The sequence below is a fragment of the Phoenix dactylifera genome, chromosome 8 (assembly GCF_009389715.1).
Source record: "Phoenix dactylifera cultivar Barhee BC4 chromosome 8, palm_55x_up_171113_PBpolish2nd_filt_p, whole genome shotgun sequence".
NCBI classification, from domain to species: Eukaryota; Viridiplantae; Streptophyta; class Magnoliopsida; order Arecales; family Arecaceae; genus Phoenix; species Phoenix dactylifera.
The window spans coordinates 5299005-5318346 of NC_052399.1; the positions used below are offsets into that span (position 1 = coordinate 5299005).

Sequence of the window (19342 nt, forward strand, 5' to 3'; positions counted from 1 at the left end):
GTTCTCGGCAGACTCGGCAGACTCAGAAGCTCGGTTCTCAGTGCTCTGAAGTCCCTCTCCAGGCTCCACTGCAGCACGCTAGCACCACTCCATCTTTCCTCGCCGACGCCGTCCTCGGCTCCTCCGACAGTCCGACTCCGAGCCTCCGACCTCCGAGGCTCCATATCTCCACCGTCCTCGCCCCTCGGTGACTCGGTCCTCCTCCTCAGCTCCAAGAAGGCAGAACCCGGCGAGTGGCGAGCCGCCGGCCGGATCTCCTCTCCTGCTCTTGGACCGCTGGCCGGATCTCCTCTCCTGGCCGACGTCGCCATCCTCGGCTCCCCCGTCCTCCAACCTCCGAGCTCCGGATCTCCTCTCCTGGCCGACGTCACTGTCCTCGGCTCCCCCGGAGCCTCCGGCCGATGGAAGATCCGGCGAGTGGTGAGCTGCCGGCCGGATCTCCTCTGAGAGGAGTCCTCTCCAGCTCTCCTCGCCGTCCTCGGCTCCTCCGACTTCCGGGCTCCGCCGCTTCGGCCTCCTCGGCAGCTCGGCTCCGCCACTCCGGTCCACCGTCCTCGGTAGTCGGTCCTCCATGAGCATCCCACATTCCCACTGATCCCAGCCTCCCACTCTCCCAGGCAGTGGTGATCGGTGAGACATTTCTATTGTTTTTTATTTAGTCAAGACTGTCAAGTTAGATGATTGTCCTCTGTTAGCTTCTAAGCTAGTTTACTAATTTTAAAATATTTTTATACTTATTAAAAAAATTTATTATTTTAAATAATAATAAAAAAGGCCTCTTCTAATGAGTTCGCCTAAGGCCCCCAAATGTATTGGGCCGCCCCTGCCTTCTATAAGCACGCGTAAAGGAAAGTGCTCCAGAATGGTGATAAATGCGTCTAATACTAGCTTGGCAACGTAGCATTCAACCAACCCTTATACATCACTCACCGATCCCCTCATGCCATGTTTCAAGATAAACTTTTAATGAAGAACGCCTCTAGAATCAAGTTAGTATTAACTTGTTGTGACATGTTACAGTGATCTTCGCTTAGCATCTCTTCTATGTCTTTCCAATATTCTCCCATGCTTCTTTGTCGAGGAATTGAAGCATTTTAAAGTTAAAAATTAGTTTTTACAGGCATACACATAGTTACAGTTTCTGCCAAGAAAAGAGAGACAAAAAAGAAATTATCACATTTCACGAGCCTTCAGAAGTACGAGAATTTGACATGAAACAAGTTATAAACAAGACTAGGAGAGAGTTTACAACTTTAGATTAACTATTTTCTTCTCATGAGCTCCACTTAATTAAAACCTCGATAATATCTACATCCAAGTTTGTAAAATATTTGTTCTTTTTTGCATCCTGATAAGATAAAGTAAACTAAACACCACCTAATCATCTCGTAAAGAACACCCCTCCAAAGGAAGCTGTGACGTTACGTTCCACGACTATAATAAACAATACCAACTCCGTTTTCCAGAAAAATTCTTTCCAATCATGCCTATAAATCCACCCAACGCAGCAATAACATATTGAACTCCACAAATTCTAGAGGTCATTATCCATCTAGATGTTCACATTTTGAACTGCCGCGTGGGAGCACTCGACTAAATTATAAATGGTTATCTCACCATGATCTTATTCATACCTAATCTTCTAATTAGAAAAGTTAAAGAGGACGGGAACTGATATGTTGCGTTTCCTGGTTATAAAGGGATCCATGGATACACCCCACTTCAATATAACCATACCTCAATACATTTGGCTGCAACTGGACGGAGCCATCTTTCAGCATTGTCTTGCTAAATGACTTGTTCAAGACTCATTCAATCAGATAATTACATGCATTAAAACAACATTTTCTGACTTGATTTGTAGATAAGCCAAATCTAAACAGCCACTTGCCGGCAAATACAATTATATGGTAATAAATTGTGTAATAGTTAAGAAATCGCACAAACATCACATGTTTGACTTGCATAATTATCTCATCATTGTTTTTTAAAAATGAAAAAAAACTTAGAAGAGCGCATCATTGTTTTTTAATAAATAATTTGCGATGCCTTTAGTAATACTTAAAAATGAAAAAAAAACTTAAATAAACCAGGCCCATACATTAATAGCCATGCTACGCTCATCTCTGCACCAATTTAGAGTGCAACTATTTTTTTCCCATATTTCCTACAATTATCATAGTTATTAGCCCAGTTGTTGACTGTATAAATCTTCAAGAAATCTCCATGATAATGTAGCTAAATATTCAAAAGATTACTAAAGAATATTCAAGAAATTACCAAATCTATATATTATTGTAGATTTTTCATTAAGGGATTATTGCGGCATATCTTGGATTAATATTTGTAGAATCTTTAAGATCATATAAGATTTCCAGAGCATAATCTTGGGATTTATTGTTGTGCATTTCTATTCTAGCATCTACTACCATTGTAAGTAGTTGTACAGAAACATTATAAAAGAATACGTAGACTTTCTCATCAAAATAGGTTGAGAGAGAGAATTTCCTCGCAACTCCAATTTTCTTTTCTTCATGGTATCAGAGCTCCTTTGATTTCCGTCCATCAAAGCTATCTTCCACCTAGCTTCCATCCCTTTCCCTAGGCCTCTCTTCTACGGTTGTTCAGTGTTCTCTCTCCAGTCATCGTCTTTCCTTTGCTTCTGCTCTCCTTGTCAATCTCCATGGCAATCCTTTCACCCATTTTCTCTCAGCAGAATAGCTCTTCTTCCTCCAATCTTCCCTCTATTGGCGTTAGGTTGGAAGGGCCCAATTATTTTGTATGGAAAACACATTTTATTCTATATCCGGGAGCCCTGGATCTGTTTAGTTATGTCGATAGCTCCTATCAATGTCCACCAGTCACCACCGTCACTATTGAGAAGGATGGCACCTCCATGGCCAACCCCAACCCTAAATATCACACCTGGATCATCAGAGACGAGCGTGCCTTGGGCTGGATCATGAACTCAGTTGTCGATCATGTGGTTAGTCATCTAGTGGGTATTGATTCAACACGAGAAGCTTGGATAATCTTGAAGCAACTGTTTGCTGTCTATAATAATACTTGATCCCAGACTCTTCATCTGCAACTTCAAACCATATGCAAGGGGTGTCGTTCAATCTCCAAATATATTCAAGACGCCAAAGGTTTGATCAACTCGCTTGCTGCAATTGGACGACCTATTTTCCAGGGTGATCAGTACAAGTATGTGACCAATGGCCTTGGTCCTGAATATGACTCGTGCGTGGCAGCTCTCAATACTCAGAAAGGAAATTAACCAGCATTCACAGAACTTCATGGCATGCCATAGACACAAGAAGCATGCTTGGCAACCTAGAAACTGCAAATAATGCAACTCAATTTAATTTCTCTTATCATACTAATCGTAGGAACAATTAAAGGCGGATACGATATCAACTTTCCAATAAAAATGACCATACAGCAGGTGCATATCGTCAGCGATTTAATCACGCATTTCAGCATGATAAGACCTCATTCATTTGGTATTGGTGACTAAATGTATATTCCCGACACCAATTTCACACATTATATTACTGCTCTTCTCACTAATCTTTCTCTTCAATCTAATTATGGGGGTCAAGACCAAGTTTGCCAATTACCCACTCTAATTCTTCCTCACTTTTCCACTTTGCATCGACCTTTGTATTTACAAAATATCTTGCATGTACTGACTATTTCAAAAAACTTGTTATCTGTCTCCCGCTTCACTCGAGATAATAAACTTTTTTGAATTCCACTTATCTCATTAATTTCCTTGTCAAGGACCAGGAACTAGCAAAACCTTGCTCCATGAACCTTTTAAAGTTAGCCTCTACTAACTTTTTGAGTAAGGATGCCCCTAGCTTGTCTTCGGCAGCGTTCATGGCATCTACTCCATCAACCAACACTTCGTGGCATCGATGTCTTGAGCATGCAAATTTTTTTCTATAGTCAATACAATTTTATCTTTAGCATCTATTCTGTTTGTTCCTTCTCATCGTGCATTATGTAATTCATGTTTAGTGAATAAACATCATCAACTCCCTTATTATTCCTTTTCTAATATTGCTGCTAAACCACTTGAGTTTGCTCGTACAGATATTTGGGGTTCATTTTCAATTCTATTTCATTTTGGCTATGAATATTAGATTTATTTTCTTGATGATTTTTCTAAATTCTCATGGTACTTTCCTTTGGAAAATTGATCTTATGTGTCCCATGTTTCATTTATCTAATCCAACTCTACCAAATTGTCCATCTTTTCCACCATCTCAATCCCCATCCACTTTCATCTCGACACCTAATCGGTTGTCTCCATCCTCCTCAACCCAATTCCAAGATGCTAGAAATCATAATTCTAACGGCAATTTTTGCAGTTTCTCTTTCATTCAGGACAACCATACAGTTGGTCCATCTGGTTAATGGCCTAGCCCATCGATTATTGCTCTTGACTTGGATGTTGCTCAAACTTTGCCTGCACCTTCTAATCAAGCCAAGTAGCATACGACATCTGGAGACATTTATCTACATAATGCAGAGGATGGCCCATCCATCAGTTGGATATCAAAAATGCTTTCCTTCATGAATACCTTGATGAAAAAGTCTTCATAAAATAGCCTCCTAGATTTTTTGACCTAGATCATCCACATTATGCTTGTCATCTCCGACACTCTCTATATGGGCTCTTAAACAAGATTCACAAGCTTGGTTTCAATGCCCTAGTTCTTATCTTTATGATTTGGGCTTTTCTCGATCTCTATGTCTCTCTTTATCAAGCCATAGACTCCTATACTCTTCTTCTTCTTGCATATGTTGATGTTATTATTCTAACAAGTAGTCCAAATGCCAAGCTTGATGACTTGCTCTCTTCTCTCACTCATGAGTTTGCTATAAAGGATCTAGCCCACTGCATTATTTTCTAGGTATTGAGGCCCACTTTGTAAGATGGCTTTGTTCTTACATAGTCTACGTATATTTTTGATCTTCTCAAGAAGACTCATATGGACGCCTTACATAGTCTACGTATATTTTTGATCTTCTCAAGAAGACTCATATGGACGCCTTACATAGTCTACGTATATTTTTGATCTTCTCAAGAAGACTCATATGGATGCCTCCAAGCCTGTTAGTACTCTAGTGCTATATGGTTCCAAGCTCTCACTACATGCAAGTGATCTGTAACCAGACCCGACTCATTATCGTAGTATAATTAGGGCCCTTCAATACCTCTCACTCGGTCTGATATTGTCTATGTTGTAAATTATGTATGTCAATTCATGCAGAAGCCAACTAATGAACACTAAAAGACTATTAAATGAATTGCACAATACTTAAAGTACTCTATTCATTATGGCTGCAAACTACAAAAATTATCTAAGATTGCCTTACGTACCTATTTGGATGCGAATCAGCCCTGAGACCCTGATGATCGACGATCTATGAGCGGCTATACTATATTCCTCGACTCTAATCTTATTTCATGGAGCTTAAAGAAGTAGCAGATTATGGCCTGCTCTATCATAGAGTCTAAATATTAAGATTGGCTAATGCTACGGCCGAGCTTATACAAATTTAATAGTTATTGTATGAGTTAGGTGCATTTCTTTCCTCTCTTCCCATACTTTGGTGTGATAACCTAAGTGCAATTTATTTGACAACTAATCCTATTTTTTATGCTCGTACCAAATAAATTGAAATTAATTTTTATTTTGTTTGCGAACGGATAGCTCACAATCAACTACATATAAAAGTTATCTCATTCTAAGAGTAGATCGTTGATATACTAATCAAAGGTCTCTTCTATCAGCGATTTTCCACTCTTAGGTCCAAGCTTCATATGCATCCTATGCCCCATTCGCTTGAGAGGTATTAGCCCAATGGTTTATCATATAAATCTTCAAGAAATCTCCAAAATCATGCAACCAAATATTCAAAATATCACCAAAGAAAAATCAAGTAATTACCAAAGTATATTCCTGGAACGTAATTCTTGAAATCTTTTATTGTATTTTCCATTACATGATTACCGCAACATAGTCTTAGAATATTCGTAGAATCCTCAAGATCATGTAGGATTCCCATTTCCATCCTTGTATCTATTACCGACTCTAATCTTATTTCATGGAGCTCAAAGAAGCAGCAAACTATGGCCTGCTTTAACATAGAGTTTGAATATTAAGATTGGGTAATGTTGCTGCTGAGCTTATATATACATATTCCACAGTTATTATATGAGTTGGGTGCATTTTTTTTCTCTCGATCTTTCCATACTATGGTGTGATAACCTAAGTGCAATTTATTTGACAAGTAATCCTATTTTTCATGCCCGTACTAAATAAATTGAAAGTGATTTTTATTTTGTTTGGGAACGGATAGCTCACAATCAACTACATATAAAAGTTATCTCATCGATTCCACTCTCAAGTCCAAGCTTCATGTGCCGCCTATGCCCCATTCGCTTAAGGGGTATTAGCCCAATTGTTTATCACATAAATCTTCAAGAAATCTCCAAGATCATGCAGCCACATATTCAAAAGATCACTAAAGAAAATCCAAGGAATTTCCAAACCATTTCTTAAATGTAATTCTTGAATCTATTGTTGTATTTTCCATTAAGAGATTACAACAACATATATTCTTAGGATATTTGTAAAATCTTCAAGATCATGTAGGATTCCTAAAGCATATTATTGGAATGTATTATTGTATATTTTCATTCTTGTATCTATTACCATTATAAGCAATATATTATTGGAATCTATTATTATATTTCCATCATTGTATCTATTATCATTGTAAGCAGTTGTACATCCTCACCAAAATAGATTGAGATAAAATTTTCATACAACTCTTTTTTTTTTTCAACAGTAATAATATACATATATAATATATAATATACAATATACAATATACAATATATAATATATAGTATTATATATATAAGAAAATCATATTTATTTTAATATTAAATAATATTTTCTAAAGCCACGCCAATTAACCTCTCCATCGGTGAGTAGAGACGGCGACGGCCCCGCTTATTTATTCCCCCGCCTCACCCCGTATTTCTCGTGACCTCCTTCTAGCCGTTAACCTCCCCGATTCGTTCCCTACCCCATCTCCCACCCGGCCCCTCTTCTTCCAACCAACCTCCTCTTGATCCCTTCTTCCTCCCCCCACGACCTTCTTCTCACCTACAAGTCCTCTCTCTGTGTGTGTGAGAGACCATGGAAGTGTGCTCGGAGAACCGGGGATTGACAGCCTTGGCGAGCCCAAGAATCTCCTTCTCCCACGACCTCTCTCAGTCCGACCTCTCCCCCTCCTCCACCACCACCACCGAAACCAGCCGTCTCGACTCCTCCCTTCCCCTAGACCCCACCGCCGAGGACTTCGACTTCAGCCTCAGCGTCGGCATCTCCACCGACGACCCCTCCCTCGCCGACGAGCTCTTCTCCGACGGCAAGCTCCTCCCCCTCCCCATCAAGAACCCCTCCACCCGACTCCCGCCGTCGCCCGGTCCTCCCCCGCACCCACCGCCAACAATTCCCTTACCCAAGAAGCACGGCAGCCTCCGCGAGATCATGGCCAGCTCCGAAGACGACGACGACAACGTCAAAAGATCCCCCTCTTCCTCGCAGAAATCATTCTGGCGGTTCCGCAGGAGCAGCAGCCTGAACTGCGGCGGCGGCAGCCGACGAGGTCTCGTCTGTCCCTTCACGTTACTCCGCAGCAAGTCCACTGGCTCTTCGCCGACCATAAACCCGCCATCAGTCCGTAGCAGGCCCGACAAGCACCATAACAAGACCAACCAAAACAACAGCACTCGCGGCAGCTGCAAGGATGACAGCAGTATCAATTCATCGTCGTCGTTATTATTCCGTAAGGTCTCGACGGATTCGAGTGCAAGAACTTATTACTATTCGGGTACGCGACGATCATGCAGCAACGGAGTGAGAATTAGTCCGATTCTGAACGTACCGGCGGCTACCTGCGTGTTTGGTTATCTGTCATGCAGCTGTGGGGTTAAGAGCATGAGGAGGGGATCAACAGTTACCTGTTCTCCATGAAGAAAGTGGATTGGTTTGAAATAATGAGGAGGGAGAGGGGGCAAGGGGGGGTTTGTTTGTTTGTAATGATAGGATATACTTTTGGGGAGCCTTTTCTCTTTTTCCTTTTTCTTTAGCTTTTGATTTGCTATTCACTCTTGTTTGAAGTGTTGTGGGGGGAGGGGAGCGTTATGGGCTTGTGTGGAGGGAGGGTGATGGAAGGGATTGTGGATAGGGCGATCATGAAGAGTGCTGAGGTATTGGGGGACAGGGAGGGCAGGGTCCCCCTGCTTTCACGCTTGCTCGATCGGTTCCTTGGAAATGTCTGTGGACTGTTCTGGGCTTTCCCCTCTCGGCTCCTGGTTGCCTACTGTTGCTCTATTTTTTTTTCTCTCTGTTCTGTGGTTTTGGGGCCATGGGATTGCTTGGTTTGTTGTGTGGCCGAGGGTCCATGTCCCAAATTTATGGTAGCTTGTTTTATATGCTTTGGCCCCCTGAGAAAGCAAGAGGCTGTGTAACTCGTGAAGGCTTTTGACTTTTAGATACACGTAAGGTATATCTTTCTCTCCTGCTTTTGCTGCCCCAATAGCTTCAGTTGGTTTGGAAGGAAGGAGTTTTGCGGATTTTTATTTTCTTGCTACCACTGACCGCAACAGCCTACCTTCTGATGGGTTTTGAAATTTGACTCGCAATTAAGTATGCTCCCGAAGTATATTGACGGCATATTATTGATAGAGCTTATGCATCACTATTTGCTTGGTTTGGGGATGTCTTATCAAGTCACATCATCCTTGCGTGGTACATAATAATTGCCATATTATTATGTTACAATTTAGGTGGTAATATACTACTGCGGCTTCCGTCACCCGATCTCTTTTTTTCTGCTGCTTGACGTACACCCTTATTTTATTTGATCTCCCATGTCCATACCTCACCGGAAACCACTGAAAAAAAGAAATTATTATATTATGTCTGAAGAGTGCTTTCAATTGAAAAAGTACTGCATTAGAAAGTACTCAAGCAGCCGCTATCAAAATAAAAGTCGCATAATGTAACTGCCCCAAACCTCAGGCAGCCTCTATCAAAATAAAGTATAAGTACCCAAAATTTATTCAAACAGGAACTATCAAAATAAAAGTGGTATAATATAACAACCCCAAAATTCAAGGAGTCACTATCAAAATAAAGGAGCCCGTAGTGGGCCTCAATGAGCCAATGTTACAGTATCTCCTAGTCTACATGGGCTATAGGTCAGCTCCGCTCTAATACAATTCATAACAACTCAGGGCCTCATCCAAAATGGACAGTCGGAAAATATTTTTTTAGATTTCTTAATCCTATATAAATATTCAAGATCTTCTCTACAAATAACCAATATGAAACTAAGCACACGCTTGCGTGGGTCCTCGCACATAATATGCTTGGATCCAGATCTTAATCATTATATATATACACACACACTAGATCAATATGTAGTTCTATGAGCTGCATGCTAATATTATAAAATGAAAAATGATGGCATACAATCACAATTTTTCTCCCAAATTTAAGAACTTATAGCTTGCTTGATATTTCCCCCAGAAGTAATAATTCATCTCTGCAGCCCATGATTTCCCTGCAATTTTTTTTAAACGTGCTACCTAAAGCCTTGTAGAATAAATCCATCACAACAACTATCAGGCATCATGCTAAAATCTCTAAAATCTTCTTTTGCCCAAAATAGACCTGTTCAATTGAGCCCATTTACTTGGTCTGATAGAATAAGTCAAGGTTTGGTCTGCTGTACTCTTCTCGGAATAATTCTTGCAAGTTAAAAATCTTCATTTGGAGTCCAATCAGTCTCATCTACTTCAATAAAATCCATAGCCGGTGCCCTTTAGATTCAAGTCTCGGTTACTTAAAGATATCAGCTTTGACATCCATCATGAGTTGGCCAGGAACGGTTTGGCATCTAAGCTCTGCATCATTGTCGAGGAGGCCAAAATTCAACCTTTATGAGTGCAAGGCACCAAACACATAAGCTTCAAAAGTTGCTAATCTTCTCTACTTCATTTTAAGTTCAACATCAATGACACAATTCGAAGACTATCTAGCTTGCTGTCGAATAAATTGGTACATATATAGTCTAGCCTTTTAACTTTCACTAACATTGCTTATTCCACCACCACCATCAAAGCTTACTTAATTACAATGAGCAGGGTATACTCTAGAGTCTAGCCTCCTTCAGAGGTACTCATGGGTTTGAATCTCGTAGCATCGGGTTGGGATTTTAGAGTAGTCCTCTTTCCAGTTGGTGTCACATGGATGCTGTGGGTGAGAATTGAGTACAATGGGTCATTCGCGTGGGGGTTACTGCGATGTAAAAGTGCAGGCCAGAATGGCATGAATGTTTATGAGCTCGGTGCAGATCGCTTGAGCGCGTTGATGTCACGGAAGGTATAAACGAGAGATTGGTTGGCCAAACGCACCACCCCGCGCGGTCATCCCTACGTACATGACCACATAAGCGCGTGCATGCACGAGCGTATATGCCAAGAGTTTAAAAGATAGCGTCAAAATATTAATGTTTTCTCTGAAACACACAGCCTTGCATGTGTTTCTTTTTCTGTAAAGAGAGAAAATTTAGGAAAGGTGGCGGCTTTATTTACGTACAGTGACCACTGTGCCTCACAGAACAGAACCACACACATATACAACCACGCAGAACAGTATAGGCTAAGGGAATCAATTTTTGGGAGATATAACAGAGACTAAATAACGCATCGAGGACGGCTCCACCATACACCATGCAACGAGCACGGCTCCATCATGCAACATTGTCGGCAATGGCAAATGCAGGGAAGGCAATGGACCCAGGGGGGTGGGCAGAATTGCCCCCTACGTTTCGGATTTTATTTGTAACACTAAGTTAAGTTGAGGCAAGAAAGACATTAACAACATATACATTTTAGGTTTACTTTCTTTTTTTCTCTTGTGATCTAGATGAATTACTCCATCGTGCTGGTGTATGTGAGATACGTAGGTTTGTTCTATTCTACTTCAACTCTATTTTTGGCTCCAAAGTTGTTATATTTTGACTGAATTTCATAATCCTACAACCGAACGAAGCCTAAAGGTTGCGTGCAAATGTTCTTCTACATCCTCAAAATTTGGATGCTGGCCATTCGATCATTTCAAAATGTTTTCTGGAGACGCATATTTTGGGTAAAGAATCGTTTCAAAATGTTAAAAAGACTTTTCTGGATCGATGCATATTTTGGGTGAAGAATAGCTGGACCACGCATATGGCTATTTGCAAGGTGATTGGCATTTTTCAGATTCTTCGTCCATTCTGGTTTCTGAATGCAACTGGACCTGCCGCTTCATTCAAAAACCAACAATAATGCAATAACCAGACCTGGGATCCAAGTGGAAAATAAGAAAAATTGAAAAAATTGACAGAAATTGCAAATGAAATAGATGTAACTCGAGGCAGTGCAATTCCATATCCCTGTAACATTAATTACTCAATTACTAGTGACAAAGCAAACGCTTGGATCTTGTCACGCCCCGAACCCCTCACTTAAGGTCGGTCAAATGATATGACCGCATGAGCACGGGAGCGATGTCCAAGAAATCATGCAAGGCCTAAGATAAACAAATATCCAATGACTCCACAATTAACCAATTAAACCAACTAAACAAATTTATATGAATAGTCGAACAACCTAAATAAATATATATATTTATATAACCATGTCAAAAATAAATCAACAATCATATAGCAAACAGTGCAAATCCCAAATCATTGACACATGTTACAAGAACATATGATTAATATAGGAAATTGTGTACAGGACTTCTTGCCTCTATCGATGATAGACTCAAACACTGGGTACACTGATCCTCCTCTCGATCTACGAACTCGAAGGTAAAGTGGTCAGCTTAACACCTTCTTGCCCAGATGTTGTCCCACTACAAAATTAGGCCTAATCATTAGAGCGACCACAACAATCATGATCAATGGTATATAATTATGGAAGGAACGGTATTAAATTTTAACATTGCTTACCTGAGACCCCCTCCTAGGGTCCACTTGGTCAACCTTAGTTTACCTAGATATCTAGACCCTCTACTAGTCCTAAAATATCAAAAGAGAGAAAGAGTGATAAAAAGAAAGAAACATTGGAGAGAGAGCGAGAGAAATAAGAGGGAGACAGACAAAGAGTCATAGCCAACCAACCCCCTCTTCAAAAAAAAAAGGTAACTGGCAATAGCAGCAACAATGACCCCGACGATAGCAACGGTCACAACCCTCGGCAACGTAACTGGCCGGACAAAAAGAAAAAAAATAGGGGAACCTTGTTTTCAAGATCTGACCATCAACCGCTCATAATTGGCAGGCAATGGCAACCTTAAAACTATGGAGAAGAGAGAAGAAGGTTTAGAAGCCCATACCTTAATTTATAGGACGATGATTTGCTGAGAACGTTCAACGAAATCCAAGCGAGAACTTAAGGAATTTCGCCGAATATTTAGAGCAATGCTTAGAAAAAAGAGGAGAGGCCCTTTTATAGAAAGAGTCCTAGAGTTTTCACCGGAGTTCGGCAAGCCCTAAGATCCTCTTCCTTGACGAACTCGGGAAGGAAGACAACTTCCATCAAGAGTCCTCCTCTCCCTGTCGCACGTGCCGATGCACATTGAATGGTTCCCTAGGCCAGCCCCGGACAACCAAGCTGGACCAGGCCCATGGGCCATTACTGATCTACCTTCAATAGGTTGACGGGCCCTTTTTTTTCTTTAGAGAAAAAGTTTGGAAATTAATTTTAGTGGATTCCTGTGCTAAATATATAAAGGTAGAAGAGATCATAAAAAATATCATCCACATCTGACCCCACTTTCTTTGCCCAGAAAAACATCATAAATATATATATATATAGGGGTGCTTATGCTTGGCACCCAAGCATAAGCACGATGAACTTGGTTCTTCGCCTAGAAAAAGAGATGTAGAAATTAGATCTTTTCAAGGGTTAGACATGCAACTTGTGCCTAGCTTAAACCAAACCCTAAGACCAATATTTATCTTACTCGAATGAGGTTGGAGCGAAAGCTGCCAGGTTAGGCTCCAACGCACACTCTCGCAACCCAAAACCAACCTGAATGTCTATAATAGGACTCCTAAGTCCTAACCTGCAATACTATCTCATTTCTAGCGTTCAAGTCCCATGCACCATACGCAAATCTAACCTACATGTCTATAACAGGGATGCCAATCCAACACAATTAAAACCTTGCTTGGATCAATCCAACCTAATCCTCCCAAATACAACTAACCCAAAGTTTAGATCGCATCACGGGTGTATCTTTCATGCGTGCAAATCCGCCATTGGATCATCACTGTTCACTTCAAGATCTGTGCATGCAGATGAATGACATAGTTCAGAGCATTTTCAGATCTATGCAAGCCGTGATGCAGCAGTGGAATTGTGCGAAGGAAGGTAAATCCTTCTTTTGTGCGAAAGATACAACCCCATAGATTTGGGTGAGATATTTTGTCAGTCTGGTTGGCTCTAGTTTGGCCCTTAAAACAAGGGCTAGCTCACCAAGTTGCATACCTAACCATATTTTGGCAGCATATGTTTGTCGGGCTGTATCTTTAGGTTGAAGGCCACAAGATGCTGAGCTGTGGATGCCATCATTTGTAGATAGTGCCCGACAGCACTCCGGCAATGATCTCTTCGCTAAGAAAGCTCATTCCAAACTGTAGAGTTTGCTTTCAAGAGCAAAACCAGCCTGTTGGCTGGTAGGCAGACACAGAACCAATCAATTTTGAGGGAAAATTATCCCTCCTAGCCAACTTGTATGTGCTATAGATAACAATGCAGGTGGTCATCATTTGTCTGTGAAAACTCAAAGCATAACATGCTTATATAATACTAGGGCCCTTGTCAATATATTGGTGAGACAGGAGTTAGACTTCCCACTTGAAAGCTCTGGAGACCACCTGCATAGAGAACAAATGGTGCCTTTGGTTGGAGATTTCCCTGAGTACTTGCAGAGAACTTGTCTAGCAGCAACTTCACTGGTAGAGTGGTAGTGCCTCGGTACTAAATAGGGGACCTCTTCGACTGACTAGATTGAGTGAAAAGATCATCTGTCATTGGAGTTAAAGGCATTGGTGCTCTTTGGATCAGCAATGATGAATGAGACTGAAGCTTGTAAATCACAGGCATTTCGACCTAAAGCAAGGAGGAAAATTGCTCTCTGATAAGTCTGATCTCAAAATGGCCTGACGAGGATCGACTCGATCGAGGATACCATTGATATATGTCTTATCTAAAAGAAAGGGTTTTGGAAGTGTCTTCAGGTTCTGCCAGCATTTGATAAATGGGCGACGTCAGACTCGGAGAGTCACAAAAAGGGAAGTCTAAAAGTGGCTCAAGACAAATTTGGGCATCGCAAAGAATAAAACCTTTTGATTGCAGCACAAATTGCCAAGAGCCTTAGGTGAAGTGTTTTTAGTTCATTCAATCTTTGTGTCTGCATTGACAATGGTGAAAATAAGTGTTCAACGGTTCAAACAAAATCATATTATGGAGAGAGGATCACAAGGCTTATAACGAAGCTGGATAAAAGAAGACAAATCCGTATTATTCTTTCCTTCATTTCCGGTGTACTGCAGCGGGGTAAATTATTCTTTATAAAGCTCCAAGACAAGCATGAAAGCTCTAAGAAATAGTCTGAAGATACGATCCACGTCAAAGAATTAGCCTTAGAAAAAGAACATAAATCCATATGACATTCCTAAAATATGTAGGGGTATGCAGGAAAACATGCCAAACTGCAAAACCGACCCGAACAAGTTCTTTCGGTTCAGTTTGAGTCAAGCTTTTTCACACTTGGTTTAATTTCGCTTTAGAAAGTGCAGAAACTGAAAAAATCGATTCCTTCTACATTGGTGAGGGATTGCGGCTTCTTTCAGGCTGTGTACGTGTTCAGAAAGATAAAGATGGTGGACTGGATCGCCTTCTTTGCTGCCCAATACTCAAAAAAGATCTTGTAGACATATTATATAGCTACCGCTCCACTATTGCGCCACATCATCTCTCTAGACTCTTCTAGTGTTACTTACACTAGAGCTGAGCTGTGTGAATAGCCATTGTATTCAAAAAAAAAAAAAAAAAAAAACACATCGGTCGTATTTTGCTTTAATTTTTTTGAAAAAAAAAACTGAATTAAATTGAACCGTATAAGCACTTAACCGGTTCAGGCCAAGTTCAGTTGGGGTGTTGTATACCCAGTTCAAGCTCGTTGAATGCCCTAGCCGCCGCCGCCCCCAACCTCCTCAACGTCTTCTCTTCTCCCCCGTACGGATCGCCCTTCAACGTCTTCTCCTCGATAGCTTCGTGCTCTCCTCCCACTCGGATGCTCGGGACCGCCCTTCACCCACTCTTCTTGTTGAACCCAAGTCCCAAATCTTGATCCTCTAACGCTTGCTTGGGCAAAGTTTTCTTCTCGTTACCTCTTGACCATACCATCGAGCAAACCGGCATCCCTTTCAATCACCACATGGCTTCCTTTTCTCTTCTCTCCCTCCCTCACAGGCCCTACATCGAGCAGCTACCGCCACCTCCGATCTCCGCCGCCTCCCTCCTCTCAGAACCCTGATGCTCCGATCCGTCCATTTCCATGGATTGGCTCACTCCAATTGCAGTTACGAGAGGAGTCAATAAATATCAAGAAGAACGAATTATGTCTTTCCGGCTTGGGCTCCAATAGCCGCTACGCCTCCGTTCTTGTATTAATTAATTCTAACCAACGCAATTCCCACCATTCTCTCTTGTTCCATCCGTTCCCAAGCAGCTCCACCCAATACCCCGTGAACCCTAGAAAAAACCCACCCCTCGATTCTCCCTCGCCGCTGCCTCGCGGACCCACCGATCAAAGCCTTCATCGATTTCATGCTGTTTCCCAGCAGATGGCATCAATGCCCGCCCGTAGTCCGTGGTGGTTCTTGATGTAGAGCAGGGCAGCTGGGGATCGTCCCGGCAGGCCGAACTGCTGTCGACACTCATGACAGTGGGAGAACAGCAGGATTTGTTTCTTCTTTTCTTTCTCATACGATTTTATTCTCCATATAGAAGCCCATTTGGCCCAACCCATTTGATAGAAGCTCAATTATCCCGGCAACATGGTAAACCGTACCCAACCGGACTGAATTTATCAGATTAATCTAAACTGATTTCCACGGATAATCGATTCAGTTTTGATTCCAGTAAGCTGATTGAAGTTAGTTCCGTTTCAAAAATAATCCTAAATCAATCTAAGCTAAACCATACCTTATAAATATGCAGGAACTAAAACAATATGATCGTGTTATACAATAAAAACTGTAGGTTGTTTTCTTTGCTGCACATCACTCGGAGTCGAGAGATTTTATTGGGTAGAACACGTGTCTGCGTTGGAACCTTTTTATAGCTACTTATTCTCTGATTTTGTTGGCCGCATTCACATCTGACAGTTGTAAACTTGTTGTACCAAAAAAAAAAATAGATTTTTCTTTTGTATATATACTCTTATAAAAACTCTAAAGTTTTACTCTTTTTTTTTTTTTTTTGCACAGATGATCCTGCGGCTGCGATCCATCCTGCAGCATAAAAAATAAATTAAATAACATTTTATCTAAAATGACGAAAGTGCCCTTGTGGCCCCTCTACCTGCACAGATAATCCTGCTCCCACATAGAACCTAAGCCTATCTGCTCTCCTCTGGCCCACCGCCACCCCCATTCAAGACCCATTCCCTCCCCCGTACCCGCCGCCCTCCCCTTGAAGCCCTCCACGGGCGGCCCAGATAAACCGTATCGGCAGCCCAGGGAGATGGGCCCCGCCGTTTGAACATCCAAAGCATACGTTTCAAATTTGTACGAGTTATTGAAGCAAGTTTTCAAATTATGTCATCCTATGAGTACTTTCTATAGGCCTTTCTAGTGACATGGAGCTGATTTCCCAAGCGGTTCTTCAAAGCTAGCCCAAAACAGACTGCCATCAAGACATGCCTGAACCAAACCAAAAAATTTGGCCAAAACCATATAAAGTTGACCACAAAGCGGTTGTGGTGGTCGCGTTTGATGTTAACTGAAACTAAGAAGCTAAAACTTACTCTAGTTTTTCCTATTTCAGCATGTGTTAGATTGGACTGGTTTTTGATGACAAAAAATGATTATCCCTAACCAAATACACATACAGCAATTTTATTTTTATTCAATTGTAATAAGTATGTGACAGAAAGAACTATAAAATATCATCCAATGTCAACATTAGACAATATGGTGATCAAATAATTTTCATGGAAAGATTTTAAAACAAAATGGTTCTTTAGTCAAGTATTTGGGTTCGGGGTAAGATATCTCATATTAAGCATTGCCTTAATACATATTTATTTAGGACTCAGAAAGAATTTGTTTTCATCAAAATATTTTTTAAAAAAAAGTTGATTTCCAAAAATATGATACGTGAAAAAATAATTTTGGCATGTTTAATTGACCATGAAGAAATGGTCATTCTAAAGTAGTTATATTTGGTTGAGCATTTACTTTTCTGAAAAAGTTATGCAAAATATATATTATACTTTTAATAAAAAAAAACTTTATCCATTGATTTTGAAGGCTTAAGAATAATTTTGGAGAAAAAAAATTTAATTCCAACCGGTGGAAAAGTAGCTTTTCTATATTCTTCATGATTTTTTTTTATAAAATATGAAAATTTTAGTTCCACAAAAATACTATTTTTTCATCTTTCTTCTTCAACAACTCTAATTAAATAAGAACATTTTTTTTTGTTTTCTTTTTTACCCTACTTTTTTTTTTTTGGCGAACCAAATGAGTATTTAAAAATTCTATTAATTCTTAAGTTTGGTGGAAATTCGGAGGCTTGCACGCTGGTTTCATGACAGTGCAACCGATAGAATATATTTCCCTCTGCCAACCGTTCCTTCAGGTTTCATGCCACGACCATCCTTTCCCAAGCCATCTTGGCCAGGACTGTACTAATTTGCAGGGGGTTGACATCTAGTTAAGGGATGATGATGTAGAAACTCAAAAATCAGTAACTTGTACTTTAATCTATAAATTGACCCATATTAATAGAACACTTGTTACAGTAAAGATTGTAGAAAAAAGAGAATATATTAATAGGCATAGCAGGAGTTGCATAAGGAAAAACAGAAACAGTAAACAAGATTTGATTAGATTAACCAACAATAATAGGATTGTAACACCTTCAAAGGTTAAAGTTTCAATCCATCCGTTAAGCGATTTGCCTATATAACACAAAGTTATTGATATAAACATCATGGCCTGTTTTCTGTAGGTTTCTCAACAGCCATATTTTAGAAGCTAAAATTGAGAAAGTGTGATTCAGTAGCCCAAAATTCAAGTACATCTCAAGGCCGAAATAACACCACCAACCTATCAAATTTAATATATAAAAGAAAATGACAGCAAATTTATTCGAGCCATAGGGTCTACAAAGTTTAGGGGAAAGTTACTGAATTAGGGGAGCAACCGAAAAGGTAAATTATTACGGACAAAGAAATACAAAGCCAAACTTCTTAGTATGCCTTTATCTAGTAAGATAAGACATGTTAACAACAAACTCTCTTACCCATCCAAACCGAATTTATAAGCAACTTCTAAAGAAGAATGAGGAATGCTAAATGGGTCCAAACAAAGCATGTTTAAGAAGAAAGATCATATTCAAGTGTATGCATTCTTGTATGTCTGTGGTGGATGAGTCTATGAATGTGAACACCCACACACACAGAGAGATAGATAGATAGGTAGATAGATAGATAGATAGATAGATAGATAGAGAGAGAGAGAGAGAGAGATTTCCTTCTTAAAAAAAAGTGATTTGCAATTTTGTGTCAAAATTTACTCAGTACAATTTCATGCAAAACCAAGACCCATATTCCATTAGTTTCCCTTCCTTAAAGTTACAGGGTTTTGTTAAGTGGTTTTCATACAAGATATCTTATTCTTTACCTTCCTTTTCATCTATCTTAATTTTTCTATAAAAGTTTGTAACTCATCATGGTTTACGTTTTTCATGATCATAGCTTTCCGTTTGCATCCACAGGCTCAAACATTTTGCCCAAAAGAACTTTTGGAGCTTGAAGGGTAGGAAATTGAATCACTTGAATGCTTATTAATGGAGCAATTATAACTAGGCTTCAGTTGCAAGAGTAAAGATTGGCTAGGATTCTGAGAGAACAGTGCAAGACATGAAAAGACTCAAGGGAACCAAGTAAATCAATTT

At 40.3% G+C, this 19342-nt stretch overlaps 1 protein-coding gene across 1 annotated transcript; it reads left to right on the forward strand.

The window, feature by feature from the left end:
• Positions 1-7083: 7083 nt before the first annotated feature.
• On the forward strand, positions 7084-8615 carry LOC103712923. The gene has a single exon (XM_017844239.3). It carries the CDS (start codon positions 7227-7229, stop codon positions 8064-8066), a length of 840 nt encoding a protein of 279 aa, XP_017699728.1. The 5' UTR covers positions 7084-7226; the 3' UTR covers positions 8067-8615.
• The last annotated feature ends 10727 nt before the right edge of the window (positions 8616-19342 follow it).